Below are 19,589 nucleotides of genomic sequence, written 5' to 3' on the forward strand. Positions count from 1 at the left end.
GTCAGAAGCTTTTTCCCAGGGTGGAAGAGTCAGTTACTAGGGGACATAGGCTTAAGGTGAAAGGGGCAAAGTTTAGAGGGGATGTGCGAGGCAAGTTCTTTACACAGAGGGTGGGGAGTGCCTGGAACTTGCTGCCGGGGGAGATGGTGGAAGCAGGTACGATAATGACGTTTAAGAGGCATCTTGACAAATACATGAATAGGATGGGAATAGAGGGATACGGTCCCTGGATGTGGAGAAGGTTTTAGTTTAGGCAGGCATCAAGATCGGCGCAGGCTTGGAGGGCCGAATGGCCTGTTCCTGTGCTGTATTGTTCTTTGTTCTTTGGTTGACATGAGCCGTTGCTACTAAGAATAATGAGCCTGTATATATACTTGAATATTTCCTTCTTTCTCTCCTGGAGACACTGGTCCATGGTGGATAAGGGTCGTCAACTCTGGTAGGACATATCCCTGGAGGTGTCATCACCCTTCCAACTGCCCTGCCCCCACACTCCTGCCACTGGTCGCCCAACATCTCCTTACTCACCTTTCCAAGCCCAATCGAAAAGCCAGCAAACTCTTCATTACTCGATTGAATGATTCTCGACTGTCAGTCAAACACTCTTTTATCCCATCTCTAATATTATTATGACTCGTGAATGAAGGTGTTCAAGGAAAGTTTAAAAGAAAACATCTTTTTTATTGCCCCAATGATTTTTCTCCTGGGTTACTCGCTGCAGTGTCCTGGGGATTAGTCTTTAATTCCTGGAGACTCCGGGGCAATCCAGGTGGAATGCAGTTCCATGTGAGCCACTGCCCCCACCATACCTTACCCATATATAATTTCTTCAAGTTGGAGCAAATCGATTTATGAAGGAGGCAATCACAGGGCATTCCAATACATATGTCTGATTGATTATCTCATATCTAAGCATGTCTGAAACTAGATAAACTATTATCTAGTTACATTGACATTTATATTAAAAAAAATCCTTCATGAATACACTTCAAAATGAACAATTTTGGCAAATAGCTGAGCCACTAGGATACACCAAAGCTGCTTCACACAGTTTCCACACTCAGTTCTTTCTTCTAAACCATACTGCAATCCTTGGGATGGAAGCAACTAACAGCAAAAATATGAATTCCTTTTATATACCATGAAACAATGAATAACCAGTAACCTCAGCTGCCTTAACACAATCCTTGGTTTTCTGGTCCTCTCTTTAAGCCCAACTATTCTGTATTGATTTTGATTTCAAATTTCCAGAGAGGAGTAAAAAAAGGTTTGCAACCGTGTGCAATTTAATTTCCCAGAAAAGCAGTGAAAAAAAGGCACTTTAGGCATTGATTAATCTCACATATTCCCATCAAAGGTGTGGGCATGCATAGAGTCCAAAAACCACAGTTAATAAAACTATTGGAAATGTACCATTGCAGCCAGTTAAACAAGTAGGAACACTGAAATATCAAAAGCTTGGCAGACAGCCAAGAACTAATCGAAAAAAAAAACTTGCAAAGTCATTGTACAAGTGGGCAACCTACAAGGCAGCATTAACAGGATTGTCTTTCCATGAGTCTCTGGAATAGACTGGAATCAATTAGCTCACAGCAATGAATAACCTTGAAATTCATCTCAGAACTAGGCAAGAAATCATTGGGAGAGGACACACACACACTAAAGATCCTTTTAAAAAAAGGACAAATATTGATTATTATTAAAAATATATAGACTGTCTTGCTGATTTATCTCCCACTACAGTGTTTCAGACTAAATTCCCTGCAGTTTGTGATGAAACATAGGAGTATAATTGATAAGTGCGATGGATCCTATTCATGGGAGGGTCAGAATATGAGTTAACAAAACATTTTTTTTTTTTGAACGTCACAGTTTTCATCAATCAGCCTGCAGGCTAAGCATAGGAAGCTCCGTTAGAATATTGTGCCTGATGGTAAATCAGACAAACTGCTAACAAGAACTCATGCGGCTATAAAACACGCTAACAGCAGCCCAGCTACTGTCCTGTAATGTCATTAAGCACAAAACACAGGCTTCTGTGAATGGAGAGGGGTGGGGGGGCAGTGATTTAAAGAGTTCTTTTCTATAACACCATTTATGTGCTTTCCTGATAGCTATTATTTTAGAGGGAGATTTTCTCAGCTTCCTGTAAAAGGTCTACTATATCTGTAGAGACTCTGTTGACACAAAAATCTAACCCAATTAAATAGCAATGAACCCCTCACTCCTCGCAACATCTAGAACTGTGAGTGGAAAGAGAATGTAAAATTGAGTCTTTGCACTGTCAATAGTGTTCAATTAAGTGAAAAATAATAATCAAAAGAATTACAAAACAAACCTTTTACAAATGAATTTCTTTCATGAAAACAGTTCAATCAGAATAAATATAAAGCCTGCCAATCTTAGCCTTCTCTGCTATTGGACAAATGGGTTTTTAACATCAAAGTAGCAGATTGGAAAAGACAGCCAGAATTTGCCCCCCCAAAAATCATAAGAATGAAAAGAATACGTTACTTACTAATCGCCGGTGCGATAATGAGGTTTGTATCTGTCATTTGAGGAAGTGTTACAGACGTCGATTCTGTCCTTTCGCGACTTTTGGTGACAACAGGTTCTGGGGAGAAAGATTCAAGTATGACAGAGGATAGGAAGGATGGAGACGAGGTAGGGGGTTGTGAGGATGGGCTAGTAAAGGGAGTTGAGGTGAGCACCAAAGGGTCATCAGGATCGTTTAGCATCTGGCCCAAGTCAGATATCGGGATAGTGGAGGTAAAGGCAGTTGATGGTGGCCATTCGGCCACTGTTGCTTGGTCAGCAGAGATAATAGGACCCTGCCCTATGCGCTTGGGATCAAGGTGCGTCAGAGGTTCGTACTCAAATATCTTGTCCACAAAAACCCACTTGAGGCCAGCAATGCAAAGACCCAGGCTCACCAGACAGGCCATGATGGGTATGATGCAGATCTTCTCAGAGTTTAGGCAAGTCCGGACGCGCTCCACCTCCATACAGATGCAGCAGGTAGCGATGAGGCCCGTCAATCCCGGTGCTCCATTCTCATCCGCCTGGGTTGCCGAAGAACTATCCTCCGCAGTTCCTTCGGCGGACGGGGTCAGACAAGGAGGGGTGGAGGGCTCAAGAGAATTTTCACTCGCTGCCTCGGACATCCTCAGTGCATTAAACTTGACCGTTCTCTGAAGGCTTTCAAACAACAAGAAGGAAGTGAGCGAGAGCAAGGAGGATCAGGGTGTCGAGGCATCAAATGGACGACGATAAAATCATTATCAGCATTTGCTCGGGGAAGGAGGACAAGCAACCTGATAGCTCTTCACTGTGTTAGTTTCTCTCCTGTCAATTTAGGGAGTTCTGAACAAAATGTTCTAGACATCTCTAGGTTTAGCAGCTCAGTCCTGGTGTCAAGGGGGCTGCCATTTATTCTAAATTGCAAGTCTTTTGCTATTGCTCCTGATCTCTCACCTGCTGAGTTGGGGACTGACCCCCACACCTTCATGAAAAACACACACGAGCCAGCAGCAGCAGCAGCATCTTGTTGTTCTCACTGTGGCTGCTCTGCTCACGACAGAGAAAAGCTGGAGTCATTAAGGAGCAGCAGGTGCCCGTCCTCTGAGCACAGTGGAAACGGTATCATTAGTGACAGGGATACTCGCAAACTCGACGGGTGGGAGGAAAGGAAGGGAAGGAGGGGGCAGAAAGAGGGAGAGGACGAACTGAACTTCCTCCTCCTTCTGCTTCATATACACACAGGCACAGAGACACACACACATTCACTGCAGGGTAGGTCTTCCTGAAAACAGAACACACACACGCACACACCATTCAGAACTGCACAGACTGCCTGCAACTTCCTACTTGATCCAATTAGGAGGAATGAACCATCAAATCAGAAAGAGGCAAGCAGCAGTGAATTCACCGGCTTCATCCCTCCCTCTGCTCTATAGACGAGTCAGCAATTGATTATGCTAATGCACAAGAGCTGGATATGATGGGGCAGAACATAGCTGGTGAAACTGGCAGACGCTGTGTCCCAGGGGGATGGGGTTTCCTCCAGTAATTTCACTTGTGTGCTCCCAGTGATCAGATTTCATCCCAATATCCAGCTTCATTTTAAACGATAAAGGGACGAGAATGGTTTAAAGTGAGCAACCAGCAAATAGGTAAATGAAAAGAAGTTTGGATATTTCACATCTTAGAGGCTGCCAGAGTTTAGAGAGTTTTTTTTTTGTCTTGTTTAAGCGGCATGTTTGGCAGTGGGCTACCAGAAAGCAAGGCTGAGGGTGGCAGCTCCATGGAGGATTGACAGTTCTGAAGGATACACTCTTACTCCAATCCAGTTTCGGCCTACTAATTAACCTGTTAGCATACAAAAATATAAAGAGCAGGAAAAAGAGAGAGAAAAAGACAATTCTGCCTTGGGCTGTGAATGCATTTCATGAATTGATGAGCTGCTTCTGAGGAAAAGAAAGAGATAGTGAAAGCATTTAAGAAACAGGACATGCATTATAAAAATGAGTGCTTACGACTGCCATCAGCACACGAGAACGGGTTGCCAGCAAGTCTATTATTAATACAGTTCTACAGGCAGACCATCCAGCCCAGCATTAATTGGATCCTGCCGCTGTCGAGGGCAGTAAGCAGTGAGAGATGGAGCTGTATGCACAGCGGAATCAGCCCATAAATAGTGCAGCAATTTACTACATGGATACCCTAACTCTCTCCTCACTGCACCAAATTAATAAAAGAAATCATGTTTCTCGTCATTCATAAACAGCCGTGTACTGAAAGCAACATGGTAAATGTAGGCCAGGGAAGAGTGACTCCTGTGCACTGTCCTTAGAGGAACACTTCTAACAGAAGAAATGTACAAATGTAGCACCGAGGAGTGGGTGGGTTTCAAATCAATATAAAAAAGGCGTACAAAGAAAGATCGCATAACTAAATATGCACATCTCAACGTGAGTTCAGTAAAACCCCCATGAAGGGTCATTTGCCTGAATTCAAATTAAAAAAATATTTTGTGTAGGATGTATCATTTTGTACAAAGCTGAGCTTCTCTTGTCATTGATAGTACAGTACCGTGTCTCACAGTCTAAGATCACTAATTCAGAGGCCTACACTAATAATCTAGAGAATGCGAATTCGAATCCCTGTGTGGCAGTTTGAGAATTTGAATTCAGATTTTTTTTTTTTTATAAATCGAGAAATGTAAAGTTGGCATCAGTAAAAATGGCCATGAAATTGTCAGATTGTCGCAAAAACCAACTGGTTCACTAATGTCCTTTAGGGAAGGAAACCTGCCGTCCTCACCCAGTCTGACCCATATGTGACTCCAATCCCGCACCAAGGCAGATGATTCTTAATTGCCCTTTAACAGGGCTTTGAAAGCTACTCAGTTATATCAAACCACTACCAGCAGTTCAAGAAGGAGTCCCACCACCACCTTCTCAAGGCAGTGACGGATCGACAATAGCCTTTCCAGCGATCCCCACATCTAAGAATAAATTTTCAAAACTTAATTTGGAAAAAGTTCATATACATGTGTTTTTTTAGCAAACCAGCACAGAAATCTTGTGTTACATATACACAGACCTCCGCAGTCACCTCCTTCTCCAAGGTTTTGCTCTTTGGGTAACATGTGGAAAGCTTGATTTCAAAAGGGGCTGTTTTAGTGAGGGGGTGTACAGTATGTACGCTACACCTGTATGAAAGCACAAGCCACCTGTGAAAGTGTCATGTAGTGGACCTTCATTGTACAGCAGTCCCTCTCTGTAGTGAGCTTTTAAGGTGCTGTTTCTGACATAATACATGTCACATCTCAGTCTTAAGAATCACACTTGAAGTCACAGATTTAACTTTCACAAAGATTTAACAAGCTTTAATAAAGACTGCTGCCTATTGTGGCTACAAAGTCTATCTGACCCAACAACCCCCAGGTCAGGTGTTTTCCCAAAAACACTGAGTTACTTTCAGGTTCACTTCCAAGTATCGTATAGTCTCTCATACTCAAGCCCACACATACAATCGTGATAATGCAGTTTTTATTTGGCTTCAAAAAACGAAACTGAAAGGTGACATTTGGAAAAGATTCTAAACTGCCACACCCTATCTCTGATGAGCTGTGGCTGTTTTACCAGCCTACCTTATGGCTTGACAAGTGGCCAGTTTATTTGAGGCAGATCACAGTCTCTGGGAAGCAGAAGATAACTGCATGGGTACACTTTTTATGGTGAGGTTGGGGTTTGAGTGGCTGGCAGCTGCACAGGTCAGACTTCAAATGGGTGGTGGCTGATTTCCTGCCACTGCTGGGGCCACGTCCCAACTTCAGCCAATTGGAAACAATGGAGAGGAGCTGCCTGGCGAAATGAAGACTATGGCCCCCGACACTCTGCTGGAGCTGTGAGGGAGGGCATCAGTTCCACACAGTGAGGCCACTCTGCAGCCTCCCCATCTTCACCCCGCCCAATTACCCCCGACCCTGTCCCTCCACTGCAACCCCATCCTGGGTATTCCGAGATACCAGAGTGGGGAAAGCATCCCTCATATTCTAGGGCTGGTGACACACGACACAGCTGAGGCAGGTTTGTCTGGGTTTTGGTGCGTCTCATCAGTTTTCCAAGAGTTTTGGTAAAATTTAGCTAGAAGAAAGGAGAGAATAGGCCTTTGAATCTGCTGTGGAGTTTCTTTTCTCTACTTCCTGTCAAACCCCTACTGGCACCTTTACTGGTGCAACTTTTCTATTTAGCATTGCAGCTAACATTGATGATGCCAGATGCTCCTAAACTGAAGTAGAAACTTAGATTTTCTATATTGCCTCCCATGCATCATGATCAGATGCACATTGATGGAAGAGAGTCTCCACAGTTGCCTTATAAACAATGGTCTATTTCATCCCAACATTCAGAGGTGATGGTTAGAAAACACAAAACTATCAATCATTATGTTAAATAAACAGGCTAGAGGCCCTACTAATTTAATTTCATACTCTTCTCAGTGGAAAAGGATTGGCAAAGGGTTATCTGACATTTGCACAGCCCAGTCAGTGTAAAACAACAACTCATTAGTTAGCACAAATTTGCAACAATAAGAATCTTTAAGAAACTGCACCTTGATAAAAAGAAATTGCATTTATATACCCTTAGGATGTCCCAAAGCTCTTTACAGCCAATGAAGTGCTTTTTAAGTGTAATCACTGTTGTATTGTCGGGAAGTACAATTTGAGCACTGTAAGGACCCACAAACACAATGAGATTATTGAACAGATAATCTGTTTTAGTTATGTTGGTTGAAGGATAAATATTGACCACGGCACCAGGAAGGACTCCTCTATTGTTCTTGGAAATAGTACCATGGGGTCTTTTACATCCAACTGAGAGTTAGATGGGGCCTCTTTTTAGTGTCTCATCCAATAGACTGCATCGCTGGCAGTGCAGCACTCCTTCAGAACGGCATCGGAGTCTCCTCCTGGAGTTTCTGCTCAAGTCTTTGGTGTGCGGCTTGAACCAACAACCGTCAGACTTCTTTCCTCTCCCCATTCACCACTAGCAGAAGCTGCAACCTCCCTCCTGCCTTTCCAGATCAGCAACTGAGCCCAGCGGAGAATCAAACTCACATCCTCCCATTCTGAGGGAAAGTCAAACAGCACTCTGACTCATAATGCAACATTGAATATAATTCTTAATGGGAAAATATAAAATAATGGGAAACATAAAGATTATTTTCTTTATAGACAATTCTCTTACACAGCACAAAAGGAAAGATTCTCCCTGTGTTTTGTATCAGTGCCTCAATAAAATATACTACACCAAGGATATTAGGCAGTCTTAACAAGGAGTGTTCCTTTAACTCATTCTAAAGTATGCATTACTGCACTGGACATGCTTATGACTGAGGCAACTTGCAGTCCAAATGATACCTGGGCACTTCTGTGGTCCTTTTGTATTTCACAACCTGAAAGTGTCACAAGCATATCTCAGATGACATTTCGAGATTTAACAAATGACAACTGCTGCTTTCATTTAGATATACCAGGAGACTGATGTCCGTAGGATTGCCCTGGAGTGTTCAGGAATCAAAGACACTCCAGGACACGACCTGTGAGTAACCCAGGAGAAAAACCATAGCAGGGCAGTAAAATAAATTGTGTGTCATTTTCTTTGAATATTTATTAGTTATAGAAATATTGAAGGTGCTTTAAAAAAGCTGGTTGTCGAGAATGATCCAATTAATTAAAAGCCCGCTTCTTTTCCAATTAGTGTGGGAAGGCAGTGTGCTGCGAGGATAGACATGTCAGGCGAGCAGTGGTGTTAGTGTCGGGGGTGGAGGGGCTGGTGATGCAGGGCCATTAGAAGCAGGAGCGTGTACACGGAAATCTCCAGGAATGCATCCAACCAGTGTTGGCAACCCTAGTTGGTTGAGTTGGTCTGGTGCCCTGCCCCGAGGCAGACTGCTAGAGACAGACCTCCTCCTTTACCATCAACGGGTGATTAGATTATTGGCAGCTACATCAAAGCAGGTGCTAGCTACATGAGCCAGTCCAAGAGCACCCGGAAATCTGTAAATTGAAATGCTGCTTCAGCCCCCATTGTAGTCAATGAGACAGGGCCTCCCGGGTGTGTCGTATCACTTATTACTGCACAGCTGGGCCAAGCACTGCACATCAGTCATCAGTCAAGATCTTAGAGAGAAAATGCTTTAAAAACCTGTGTCGAATGAGGCATAGTTTTCCTGCTGTGGTAAATATGGGACGCCAAGCAAAAATGATGACTAAAATTTTTGATAGACTGTGAAATTCAGACTACAAAGGAAAGGGAAAGAAAAAAAATCTTACTGAGGCTACTGTCCAGAATAGCAATTCTTCCAGAGAAAACTTTAACTACAAAACAGGTTTTTTCAACCCTGAGACAATGCCATATTTATTCTAAATGTAAGTGCCAGCTTGGTTCAGTGGGTAGCCTTCTGAGTCAGTAAGTCATGGGTTCAAGTCCCACACCTAAGACTTATGCACATAATTCAGGCCAACACTGCCATTCAGTACTGATGGAGTGCTGCACTGTTGGAGGTGCCGTCTTTCAGATGAGACACTGAATCGAGGCCTGTTCTGATCAATGTCAAGTATCCATTGTTGAAGAGGAACAATTCTTTCTGGCCAACGTTTATCCCTCGACCAACATTACAGGAAAACCTAGATCATTAATTTCATTGCTGTTTCTGGGGTCTTGTGTGTAAATCAGGTACCATGCTTTGCAAGGACCGTGACTACAGTTTAAAAGTAATTCATTGGCAATAAAGAACTAAAGTGTATCTCCTGAAAATGTCAGAGGGACTGTATTAATGCAAATTCTTTCTTTCTATTCTCACTTCTAGTGGACCATTAATGCAGGCTATGCCTAATTTTACAGAGAAATGAAAGACACTGTCTCAATTCCCACAAGCATCTTATCTTACTTTTTAAAGATGTGAGGGGACGTTATTGAAATTGCCCATCAGTACAGCCTTGCTTTGAAATCAGCCCAATTCCATAATGAGCACTGCTCAACTCATTTTCATTTGTTAGTGAATCAATCGATCAATTAATTAATGGCTTAACCTGAAAGGAGTAAGAGAGACTCCAAAAGAAAAGCTCCACGTCACTGACAACAGTCATAGTTTTGGCAGGAGGTCATGTGGTGAATGAGACGACACTGCTGCCAACAGAAGAATCGACAGCCTCCACATCCCTCCTGAAGACGTCATTCGCTGCTGCACCTTTAGAGGCAGTACCTTCTGCCCCCTAGGCTGGAAGTGCCAGCCAAGGTGCAGGCAGGCTTTTCTCCAGCTGCTTGGGGGGTGGGGGGGGGGGGGGGGGAGGGAGGTGGTGGGGTAGGGTGGTAGAGTATTGGGCTGGTGGATGTGCTTCTTTTTTAAAAATATAGCGACCGACACACCATCTCCTTTAATTGGAGATAGACTGGCAGCCAGAATCAAAGTTGCGGACGAAAAGCACCATACGCAAGTATTTCTCTGCTGTTTTGGCAGCAGTGTAACACCAATAACTTGCATTTATACAGCAAGTATCAGAACGAGGAATGTAGCAACAGGAGTAGGCCATTCAGCCCCTCAAACCTGTTCCGCCATTCAATTAGATCATGCCGATCTGTATCGTAACTACATCTACCCGCCAAGGTCTGACCCCAGAGTCCTTCTGGGAATTTTGCGTTCACGTGCACCAAACACAAAGAGTAAGGGTAAAAGTAAACCTACATGAACAATACCCTCAATCACAGAAACCCCATCTTGGCACTATGCTTCCCCCTGCCATTGCACAATAACTTTTTCCTTCTGTAAAGTGCCATTCGGTAGCCCAGTTAATGGGAGGTTTGCACTAAATAAAAGATGAAGCAGGGCCCTAATCACAGACAATTACTCCTAACAGCTGTTTTCAAATTGAATAGATGTGACATAAATCACTCTTTAAATGTATAGTTAAGCGGAGCCATATGTATTATTTATAATGATGAAAATCTATAATGTTTTCCAGCATTGCTTAGGGAAGCAGCTCGAGATACAGTTATTGGCTGAAGAAAGTTTGCCAGTCCATTTAAGAAATGAGCTTTTAATCCTGCCCACAGAACTGCTCAGCGATAGCATTTATTAACAGAAAAGCCTGAGGCCTTGGAGACAGACCTGAACACCATAGAAGCAAATTAGCCACAATTGAAATTCAGTTCTAATTGAGTGGCCTTCTCCTGACTTTTAGCTTCCCGACAGCTCAGTGCCCGTAGCCACTGCTTGTTTGGTACAGGGCGCTGACTCCTGGACACACTGGCTGGGAGTGCAGCAATCTCACATATTGTCAGGCCCTGAGACAAAGCTCAATGCAAGAGGTGCAGCAGCATCTACTGGTATAGACAGACTCACTGTGACAGCAAGGCCCATTAATGAGCCGGGCCTTCACTATCACTAACAACCAACTATAGTCATTCGGGAGATCCTCAGAGCCAATAGGACATGAACATCATGTCAAATCGCAGCTGTGAGTCAGAACAGAAAAGAATGCAGGATTCTTTCTGTTCTTAATAGTCCAGTTCATAAAACAAAAAAATGAAAGTCATTCTCTGTAATATCCAATTATTTTACTTAAAAAGGCTGCTAATTCTCACAGGGGAGCACAACACTGGCTTTGACCATCATTTTAGTGGTTGTGCCTTAAATCTGCTGCACCACAAACATTAAGTAAAATTATTGCCTGTTATTTTTATATGCATCAAAACTTGAGGAAAAGCTTTTTCACCCAGCAGGGATGGGTGTCTGGAATTCACTGCCCGGATCGGTGGTGGGGGCAGAAACCCTCAACTCATTTAAAAGGTACCTGGACCTGCACCTGAAATGCTGTAACCTGCAAGGCTACGGACCAGCTGCTGGAAGATGGAATCAGTCGGGTGGCTTTTTTTTAAGCTGGCGCAGACACGATGGGCTGAATGGCCTCCTTCTGTGCCGTACCTTTTTTATGGTTCTATGGTTCGAATGGTGAGTTGACCATACACAACAAAAGCTTGAATTTATATAGCACCTTTAACACAATAAAATGTTTTAAGGAGCTTCACAGGAGCGTTATCAGATAAGATTTGACACCACCACCTTCTCATGGGCAATTAGGGATGGACAAGAAATGCTGGCCTGGCCAACGATGCTCACATCCCATGAAACGAATAAAAAAAACCCAAGTCACATAAGAAGAAATTAGGTCAGGTGACCAAAAGCTTGATCAAAGAGGTAGGTTTTAAGGAGTGTATTAAAAGAGAGAGAGAGAGAGGCAGAGAAGTTTAGGGATGGAATTCCAGAGCTTAGGGCCTTGATAGCTGAAGGCACCTCGAATCATACAATGTTTACAGCACAGAAGGAGGCTATTCGGCCCATCGAGTCTGTGCCAGCCCTGTGCAAGAGCAACTCACCTGGTCCCGCTTCCCCAGCCTTTTCCCCCTAGCCCTGCAATTTTTTTCTCTTCAGATAATTATCCAGTTCTCTTTTTGAAAGGCTCGATTGAATCTGCCTTCAGGCAGTGCATTCCAGATCCTAACCACTTGCTGCATAAAAAAAGATTTTCCTCAGTTGCTATTGCTTCTTTTGCTAATCACCTTAAATCGGTGTCTTCTGGTTTTTGATCCTTCTGCCAATGGGAACAGTTTCTCCCTATCTACTGTGTCCAGACCCCTCATGATTTTGAACACCTCTATCAAATCTCCTCTGAATCTTCTCTTCTCCAAGGAGAACAGACCCAGCTTCTCCAACCTATCCATCTAACTGAAGTTCCTCATCCCTGGAACCATTCTTGTGCATCTTTTTTGCACGCCTTAACATCCTTCCAAAGGTTTTGTATCCAGAAATGGACACAATACTGCAACTGAGGATGAACCAGCATTTTGTACAGGTTTATCAAAACTTTATTGCTTTTCTACTCTATGCTCCTATTTATAAAGGCCAGGATCCGCCAATGGTGGGGTTTTTTGGAGGTGTGCAGAGATCTCGGAGAGCTGTCGGGCTGGGGAAGGTTATGGAAATACAGATTTGATCCAAGATCTCTGTTGATCTCAGCCAGTCCAGCAGCCTAGAGTTGGCCTCAATACCCATAGGCTAACTGGGGAACCGGGGTGCGGAAGAATCATCCAGTGCACCTGATTGGTAGGCAAAGATCCACTACTCCAAAATGTGCTTGGTGAGAACAAGACTGGTATTGGCCATTCAGCTCTTCCTGGTTAACTGGCCTGCTGACGCTCACTGTCTAGGCCAACATATTAAGAATGGCTACTCAGGCGTGGATGGCAGCACTCGAGGAACTGTGCCCATTAAATGAGTCAGCATAGGTGCAGGAGGTGTAGGTCATTCAACCCCTTGAGCCTGGTCCACCATTTAATTAGATCATATCTAATCTGTACCGTATTAATCCAATTTTGACCTATTTCATTTATCACAGATGCTTCACCAGAGGATATTAAGGGAGGATAACTGAACAAGATGGTAACGCTGGTATCAACCAAAGCAACGCATGACACAATGGGTTGAATATGCACGGGGGAGCAGTATTCAAACCGAAATCAGGGTCTTTGGTGTCACAGACTCCGAGCAGTCGATAGCTTCATATCTGTGAATCTGGTCAAAGGTGACACAGCCTTGTATCTGTGGTCATTAAATATAAATGCACCGACCAATGTCACTGCACAGACCCTTTCCTTATGATGCACCTTGCAGTCAAGCCATCTCTGCCCACCCAAGCATACTTTTCCCCTTACAATCTTGTTCTTTGTCATTGCTTGCTTTCATTCACTAGCTGTCTAGCTATTAAGTCAGGCATCAGGCTGCTGTAAATCTCCCATTGCCAGTACCAAGTTACAGAATATTCCAGCACTGACACAGCTCATTCGGCCCCTCCAGTCTGTGCTGGTGTCGTTCTCCATACAAGCCACGTAATCAAATCCCATTCTTCTGCTCACTCTCCATATCCTTTAGTGTCCCACCTAATCTAATTCCACTCCTTCTCACTCACCATACCCTTTAATACTCCACCTAGTATGATTCACTCTCCTGTAATATTCCTCTCTTTCATATCCTTGGCTCAGGTCAGTTACACAGAAAAGACGATGACGTCGAAAATAACAACCTGCATTGACAAAGCACCTTGAATATTCCATGTCAGAATCTTCCTCTTAGTTTATTTGTTTTTTCAAGTAATTTGATTTGCTTTCAAAATACATCACAGAGGCATAATTGGAAAAGGGAAATACACAACCTTTGTCGTCTGATAAACTTTAAGTGAGATTAAAAAAGGAAAGTTTGGGTGAGTAATTAATGAATACAGTGCAGATATATGGAATTTGGGCTATTGTAGGATGGACAGCAACAGAACTAGTTGGGCTGAATGGGCTGTTTCTGTGCAATACACTCAAGGTAGTTCGATACATTCCTGTTGCTGGATAAATGCTGTCTGGTGTGATTAGCTGTCAAAGGTGGGCAGCGATTAACAGGAATCTGTGCGACCAAACCAAGGGGCAGAAAAGACAGCTTTCAAAAATGAGCTCTCTGTCCAGTGGACAGTGCTGTGATCCCACAAGTCAGTGGGCTGCATGCAGCTAGTTACATGCGAGTCACAGCAGGATTTCTGTCAACTGATAACCATCAATCCCTTTGCAGCCGAAGAAAGTATTTTTTTCATTCTCTCACAACATCTGGGATGATTATCTTGTGGGACCCACATCATTTTAACTAGCCTTTTCAAAAAAAAACATGAAAGAAGTAATCCAAACCAAAGGGGGTTTAAACTCAGGATTATCACTAGAAGGTCAAAGAAATGTTTTCACATGGAGGGCTATTACAGCATGGACCTCTTTACCACAAGTGGCCATTGAAATACAACCTATAACATCACTTACAAGGGAATTGGATAGTTATTTGAAAAGGAAGTATATAAAGTGAGCTCGTAAAGGAGGCATCAGAGAAGTGATCATATTGAGGTTTAAAAAATAGTGGGTTAGATCATATCTTCACTGGCTAGGTGGTAATCTGGTGGAGCAGATCAGCCACCTGTTAGAGAACAAGAACAATTTTCATTCCAATGATTTCAATGAAAACCGAGCAGGTTCTATAATGGACTGATCTGCTGCACCAGATTGCCTCCTAGGCAGTGAAGATAAAATCTACCCTACTATCTTCCCATTGCTTTCTTCAGAAGTTCTTTTAATTTATTCTCAAGATGTGGGCAACATGTGTAAGGTAATATTTATTACCAGTCCCTAACTGCCCTTGAGCAGGTGATACGGACCTTCTCCCTGGACCACTGCACTCTGTGTGGTGTAGGTACTTCTGCAGTGCTGCTACTTAAGGAGTTCCAGGATTTGAACCAGTGACGGTGAAGGAACGGTGTTCTATGTCCAAGTCAGGATGGTGTGTGACTTGGGGAAAGACTGTGTTCCCATGACAATAGTGCTCTTGTCCTTCTCAGTAGTATAGGTGATGGGGAAGGTACCAGCTATTGAAGTGACCTTCTGGCATACACTGGCAAAATCCATCCTGTGGAGAAGCCCACGTGCTAATAATACTTGTCAATACCTAAACCAAGTAGCAGGGTTCCTGAGTCAGGAACGTGCCACCGGGCCAGCAGTCACTCTTGTTGATGGGTCCACTCATGTAAATATGTTTGATTTTTTGAAGTGTAAAAGATCCAATTGAAAAAAGAACAGAAGAAAATAAAAAGAGCTTAGGGTATAAATGATAAGGGAATGAAATTGACAGTGGCGCCTTTTACATCAAAACCTCTCAAAGATTTTCACATAATGGATTACCATGTGAAGTGTTATTATGTTGGCAGAATGTCACAAAGGCAAAATCAGCTGCCCCTTTTCAGCACCTTAAGCAGAAAGAAACTGAATACATGTGTGAACAAGAATCCTCAGGATGGCTTTAAGTGGTGTTACCATTGTGAAGAGTACTTTACCAGACACTGACATGCATCTGCCAAACTCATGATCTCCACCACTTAGGAGAACAAGGGAAGCAGGTGCAAGGGAACACCACCCCCTGAAAATTCCCCTCCAAGTCACATACCATCCATGTATCAACATTGTCAATGTCGCTGGGCCAAACTACTGGACCTCCCTGCCCAACAGCACTGTGGGTGTACCTTCACCACATGGACTGCAGTGCTTCAAGAAGGCAGCTCACCACCACCTTGTCAAGGGCAATTAGAGATGGGCAAAAAATGTTGGCCAAACCAGCAGTGCCCATTTCCCATGAATGAATTTTAAAAAAAAGTTTTTGGCCTCAGGAGGTCAGGTTTTGTTTTTACAGTGTTTGGGGTAAGGGGCAGTGGGGGAGGGGGCGGTGATGTAAGAGGGATCAAGACCTGCAGTAATTGGAGCTGAAATTCTGACATTGTAAGTTAATGCCTGCAGTGCACCATGCCATGTGGTAGCACACGACGTCCATCACTGGTGGGCACTATCACATGAATGTGCCTCCCAGCAGCCTCCAGTAGCATAAATTAATTATTCTGAATGAACACAAACATCTCTTCATTTTATCACTGTAACATCACTAAACACTTTCCTATACATGGACATGGTAAAGGATTCTATGCTGACACGCTGCACCTCCTCACCCCATCAATGTTACATTAACACTGATGTGGGAGGATTGTCTTATGAGGAGAGATTGAGGAAACTGGGCCTATATTCTCTAGAGTTTCGAAGAATGAGGTGATCTCCTTGAAACAAAATTCTTACAGGGCGTGACAGGGTGGATGGAGATAGGATGTTTCCCCTGGCTGGTGAGTCTAGAACCAGGGGACACAGCCTCAGAATATGGAGTAGACCATTAAAGACTGAGATGAGGAGGAATTTCTTCACTCCGTGGTGGTGAATCTTTGGAATTCTCTACCCCAGTGGACGTGGAAGCTCAATCATTGAGCATGTTCAAGACAGAAATCGATAGATATCTAGATAATGCAGGAAAATGGCATTGAGGTAGATGATCAGCCATGATCTAACTGAATGACGGAGCAGGCTTGATAAGCTGAGTGGCCTACGCCTGCTCCTATGTTCCTGTGTTCCTTATGCATTGGGTTTCTTTAATACTGTCTGACCAAGATGTCTGTGAGGTTCAGGCGGTTCTGCTAAACGTTCGACTGAGTTCTAGTTTGTAGAAGTGTTTGGCAGATACTAGGGAGAATGACTAGTTCAGCTGTTTTTCTGGAATCTTAATAAGTTAAACTACAATAACCTTCAATTTTTTTTTAGCTGCCTGCTGCCCTACAATAAATGTATTTATTTTGAAACAGAATGTGCTTTTTTTATTTGCATACAATGCTGGTGTTTATGCTGCCCACATGCCTCATTGCACCTTAATTCATCTCATGCATTTGTCCAGTTTCACTTTAAACCTACGGTATTTGCCTCAATTTCTCCTTGCGGTAGTGAGTTCCACATTCTCCCTATTCTCTAGATAATGAGGTTTCGCCCGAATTACCCAATGAATTTATAATGACTATCTTATATTTATCGCCTCTAGTTCTGGCCTTCTTGGCAAGTGGGAACATCTTCTGTACATCTACCCTACCAAACCTCTTCATAATCTTCAAGTGTCTCTATCAATTCACCCCTCAGTCTTCTTTTTTCAGGAGAAAGAGAGAAAAGTTGAAACATCTTCTCTACATTTACCCTATTGAGTACAATAGAGCAGTGAGCAGAGCTGGCTAAATATTATGTGATTTAACATTTGTACCTCAAACAATCTGCTGTGTTCCCTCCATCATAAAGATTGCAAAGAGTACAAGCAGTACAAAACACTCTTCAAATGGACAATGAATTGTGACTGTAATAAATACAGCGCAGGCCTCATTAATCGACATCTAGTCGCAATTTATCAGACGGGTCCAGGCAGAAAAGACACTGACAATTTTCACTCCAAAGTACATGTATTGGATCAATTTCAGAATGACTCGGAGAAATAAAAACAAATTCAAAGGAAGCAGCGCTGCTCTAAATCGAAGTAACCTCAACCTTCTCTCCGTTTGCACTTCTCCCCTTCCTGCCATTTTTCTCCTTCCATCCTTATTTCTAGGACCCTCTCTGCTCCCCAATCTACAATTGAGCGCCTGCCCTTAACCATCCACTGTTCTGTAACTGGTTGCAGGCAGGCCTGACTCAGATTGTGACTGTGAGGTATTGGGACTTTGGGGAATGACTTGAGTCCTGGCCACTCTGTAGCAGAATTTCACCGCTGTTCATCTCACCTCTGAGTCAGAAGGTTGTGGGTTCAAATCCCTCTCCAGAGACTTGAGCACAAAGTCTAGGCTGACACTTCAGTGCGGTACTGAGGGAGCACAGCACTGTTGTTGGTGTTTTGCAGGTGAGACATTAAACTGAGTCTGCTTGTCTACCCTCTCAGGTGGATGTTTTATGGCACTTTCCAAAGAAGAGGAGCAGAGTTCTCCCTGGTCTCCCATTTATTCCTCAACCTGCAACTGAGATACAGATGAAAACAGAGGAGAATCATTGCTGTTTGTGACCTTACTGCACTGGCCGCTACGTTCCTTACATTACAACAGTAACAAGACTTTAAAAATACACCATTTGCTCTGAAGCGCTTTGAGACTCTGTGAGGTTGTGTAAGGCGCTATATAAACACAGGTTCTAGCTGCAGATACCCATGTTTCATGAGTGAGACCAATAAGAACAAATGGAAGATGGAAAGGGCGTTTTGGCATGAGGCCTACTCCATCAACCACACAGCATTTGCACTGCCGCCGATTCTCCTTAGTCTCAATTTCCTGACTGAGGCAAATGCCACTAGTAAAACTTTCAAGGGAATATCACTGAAACTAAAAACATATGAGGGAAAATCCCACATTGTCAAGCTGATGTTACAATGCAAGTTATTATTCAATCCTTAACAGCTGCATTCACGGGTGACATTTCTTGTTAAAAACAGGACTGCAGCCAAGCTTAAATAAAAGCAAAATACTGCAGAAACTGGAAATCTGAAATAAAAACAAGAAATGCTGGAAATATTCAGCAGGTCTGGCAGCATCTGTGGAAAGAGAAGCAGAGTTAATGTTTCGGGTCAGTGACCCTTCTTCGGAACTGGCAAATATTAGAAATGTTCTCATGCTCACATCTCTATCCTGGGCTTGCTGCAGTGTTCCAGTGAATATCAACGCAAGCTCGAGGAACAGCATCTCATTTACCGATTAGGCACACTACAGCCTGCCAGATTGAACATCGAGTTCAATAATATCAGAGCATGACGGGCCCTCCATTTTACTTTTATTTTTAGTTATTTTTTCTTTTTTACATTTTTTACAATTTTTTTTTGTATGTTTATTTCATTTCATCTTAGTTTGTTCAGTTTGCTTACCCACTGTTTTTTTTTCATGTTTGTACGTGCTGCTGTTCAATCTTCAGTCCGTTAACACCCTATCTGTACTAATGCTTTGTCTTTCAACACACCATTAACATATTGTTTGCCTTTGCTCCATGACCTTTTGGTCAGCTATGTGGCCTTGTCTAATCCACCCCTTCTCCTTTGTTATCTCTTGCCCCAACCCCACCTCATTTGCTTATAACCTTTGACATTTCTAATATTTGCCAGTTCCGAAGGGTCACTGATCCGAAATGTTAACTCTGCTTCTCTTTCCACAAATGCTGCCAGACCTGCTGAGTATTTCCAGCATTTCTTGTTTTTATTACTGCAGCCAAGTTTGTTGCTTATATTATTTTGCAACTACCTTTACACTTAAACCTGCTACCTTAAATCCTCTTCATAGTCGGAGGCTTATTCCCTTTCTCTAATGGAGTTCACCAGCATGGCATTAACTGCTTTTGATGATAATCTACTCTACAAATCCAGTGCTCCGTGAGGAGAAAATTTCTTTCAATTTTTAATCTCACCTAAGGCTTGCCAAATTTGTATTATACTCCCTGGACCTCTGGTCACTGTTTAAGTTAAATAACTTCTTAAATCCACATCATCCTTTGACTTTTGACGTAGATCAAAGAAACTTAAGAGGAGTTTTCAGGTTCAAAACCGTCCATCCTTTCTTGACAATT

The 19,589-nt window shown here is 43.0% G+C and overlaps 1 protein-coding gene across 5 annotated transcripts in view; it reads right to left on the reverse strand.

Annotated features, from left to right (window-relative positions):
• The window catches only part of nrg1 (neuregulin 1), a 175,645-nt gene that overhangs the window by 104,129 nt on the left and 51,927 nt on the right, over positions 1 to 19,589 (reverse strand). The window contains exon 1 of one of the 5 annotated variants that reach the window (XM_068045150.1): positions 2,519 to 3,164. The exons of the other annotated variants lie outside the window; for them this stretch is intronic. Within the exon in view, the coding sequence (XP_067901251.1) occupies positions 2,519 to 3,164 (646 nt within the window). Of the gene's footprint in view, positions 1 to 2,518; positions 3,165 to 19,589 lie in introns of those variants that run through there. 5 annotated transcript variants of the gene reach the window in all.

This window comes from Heterodontus francisci, chromosome 1 (genome assembly GCF_036365525.1).
Source record: "Heterodontus francisci isolate sHetFra1 chromosome 1, sHetFra1.hap1, whole genome shotgun sequence".
Classification (NCBI taxonomy): Eukaryota; Metazoa; Chordata; class Chondrichthyes; order Heterodontiformes; family Heterodontidae; genus Heterodontus; species Heterodontus francisci.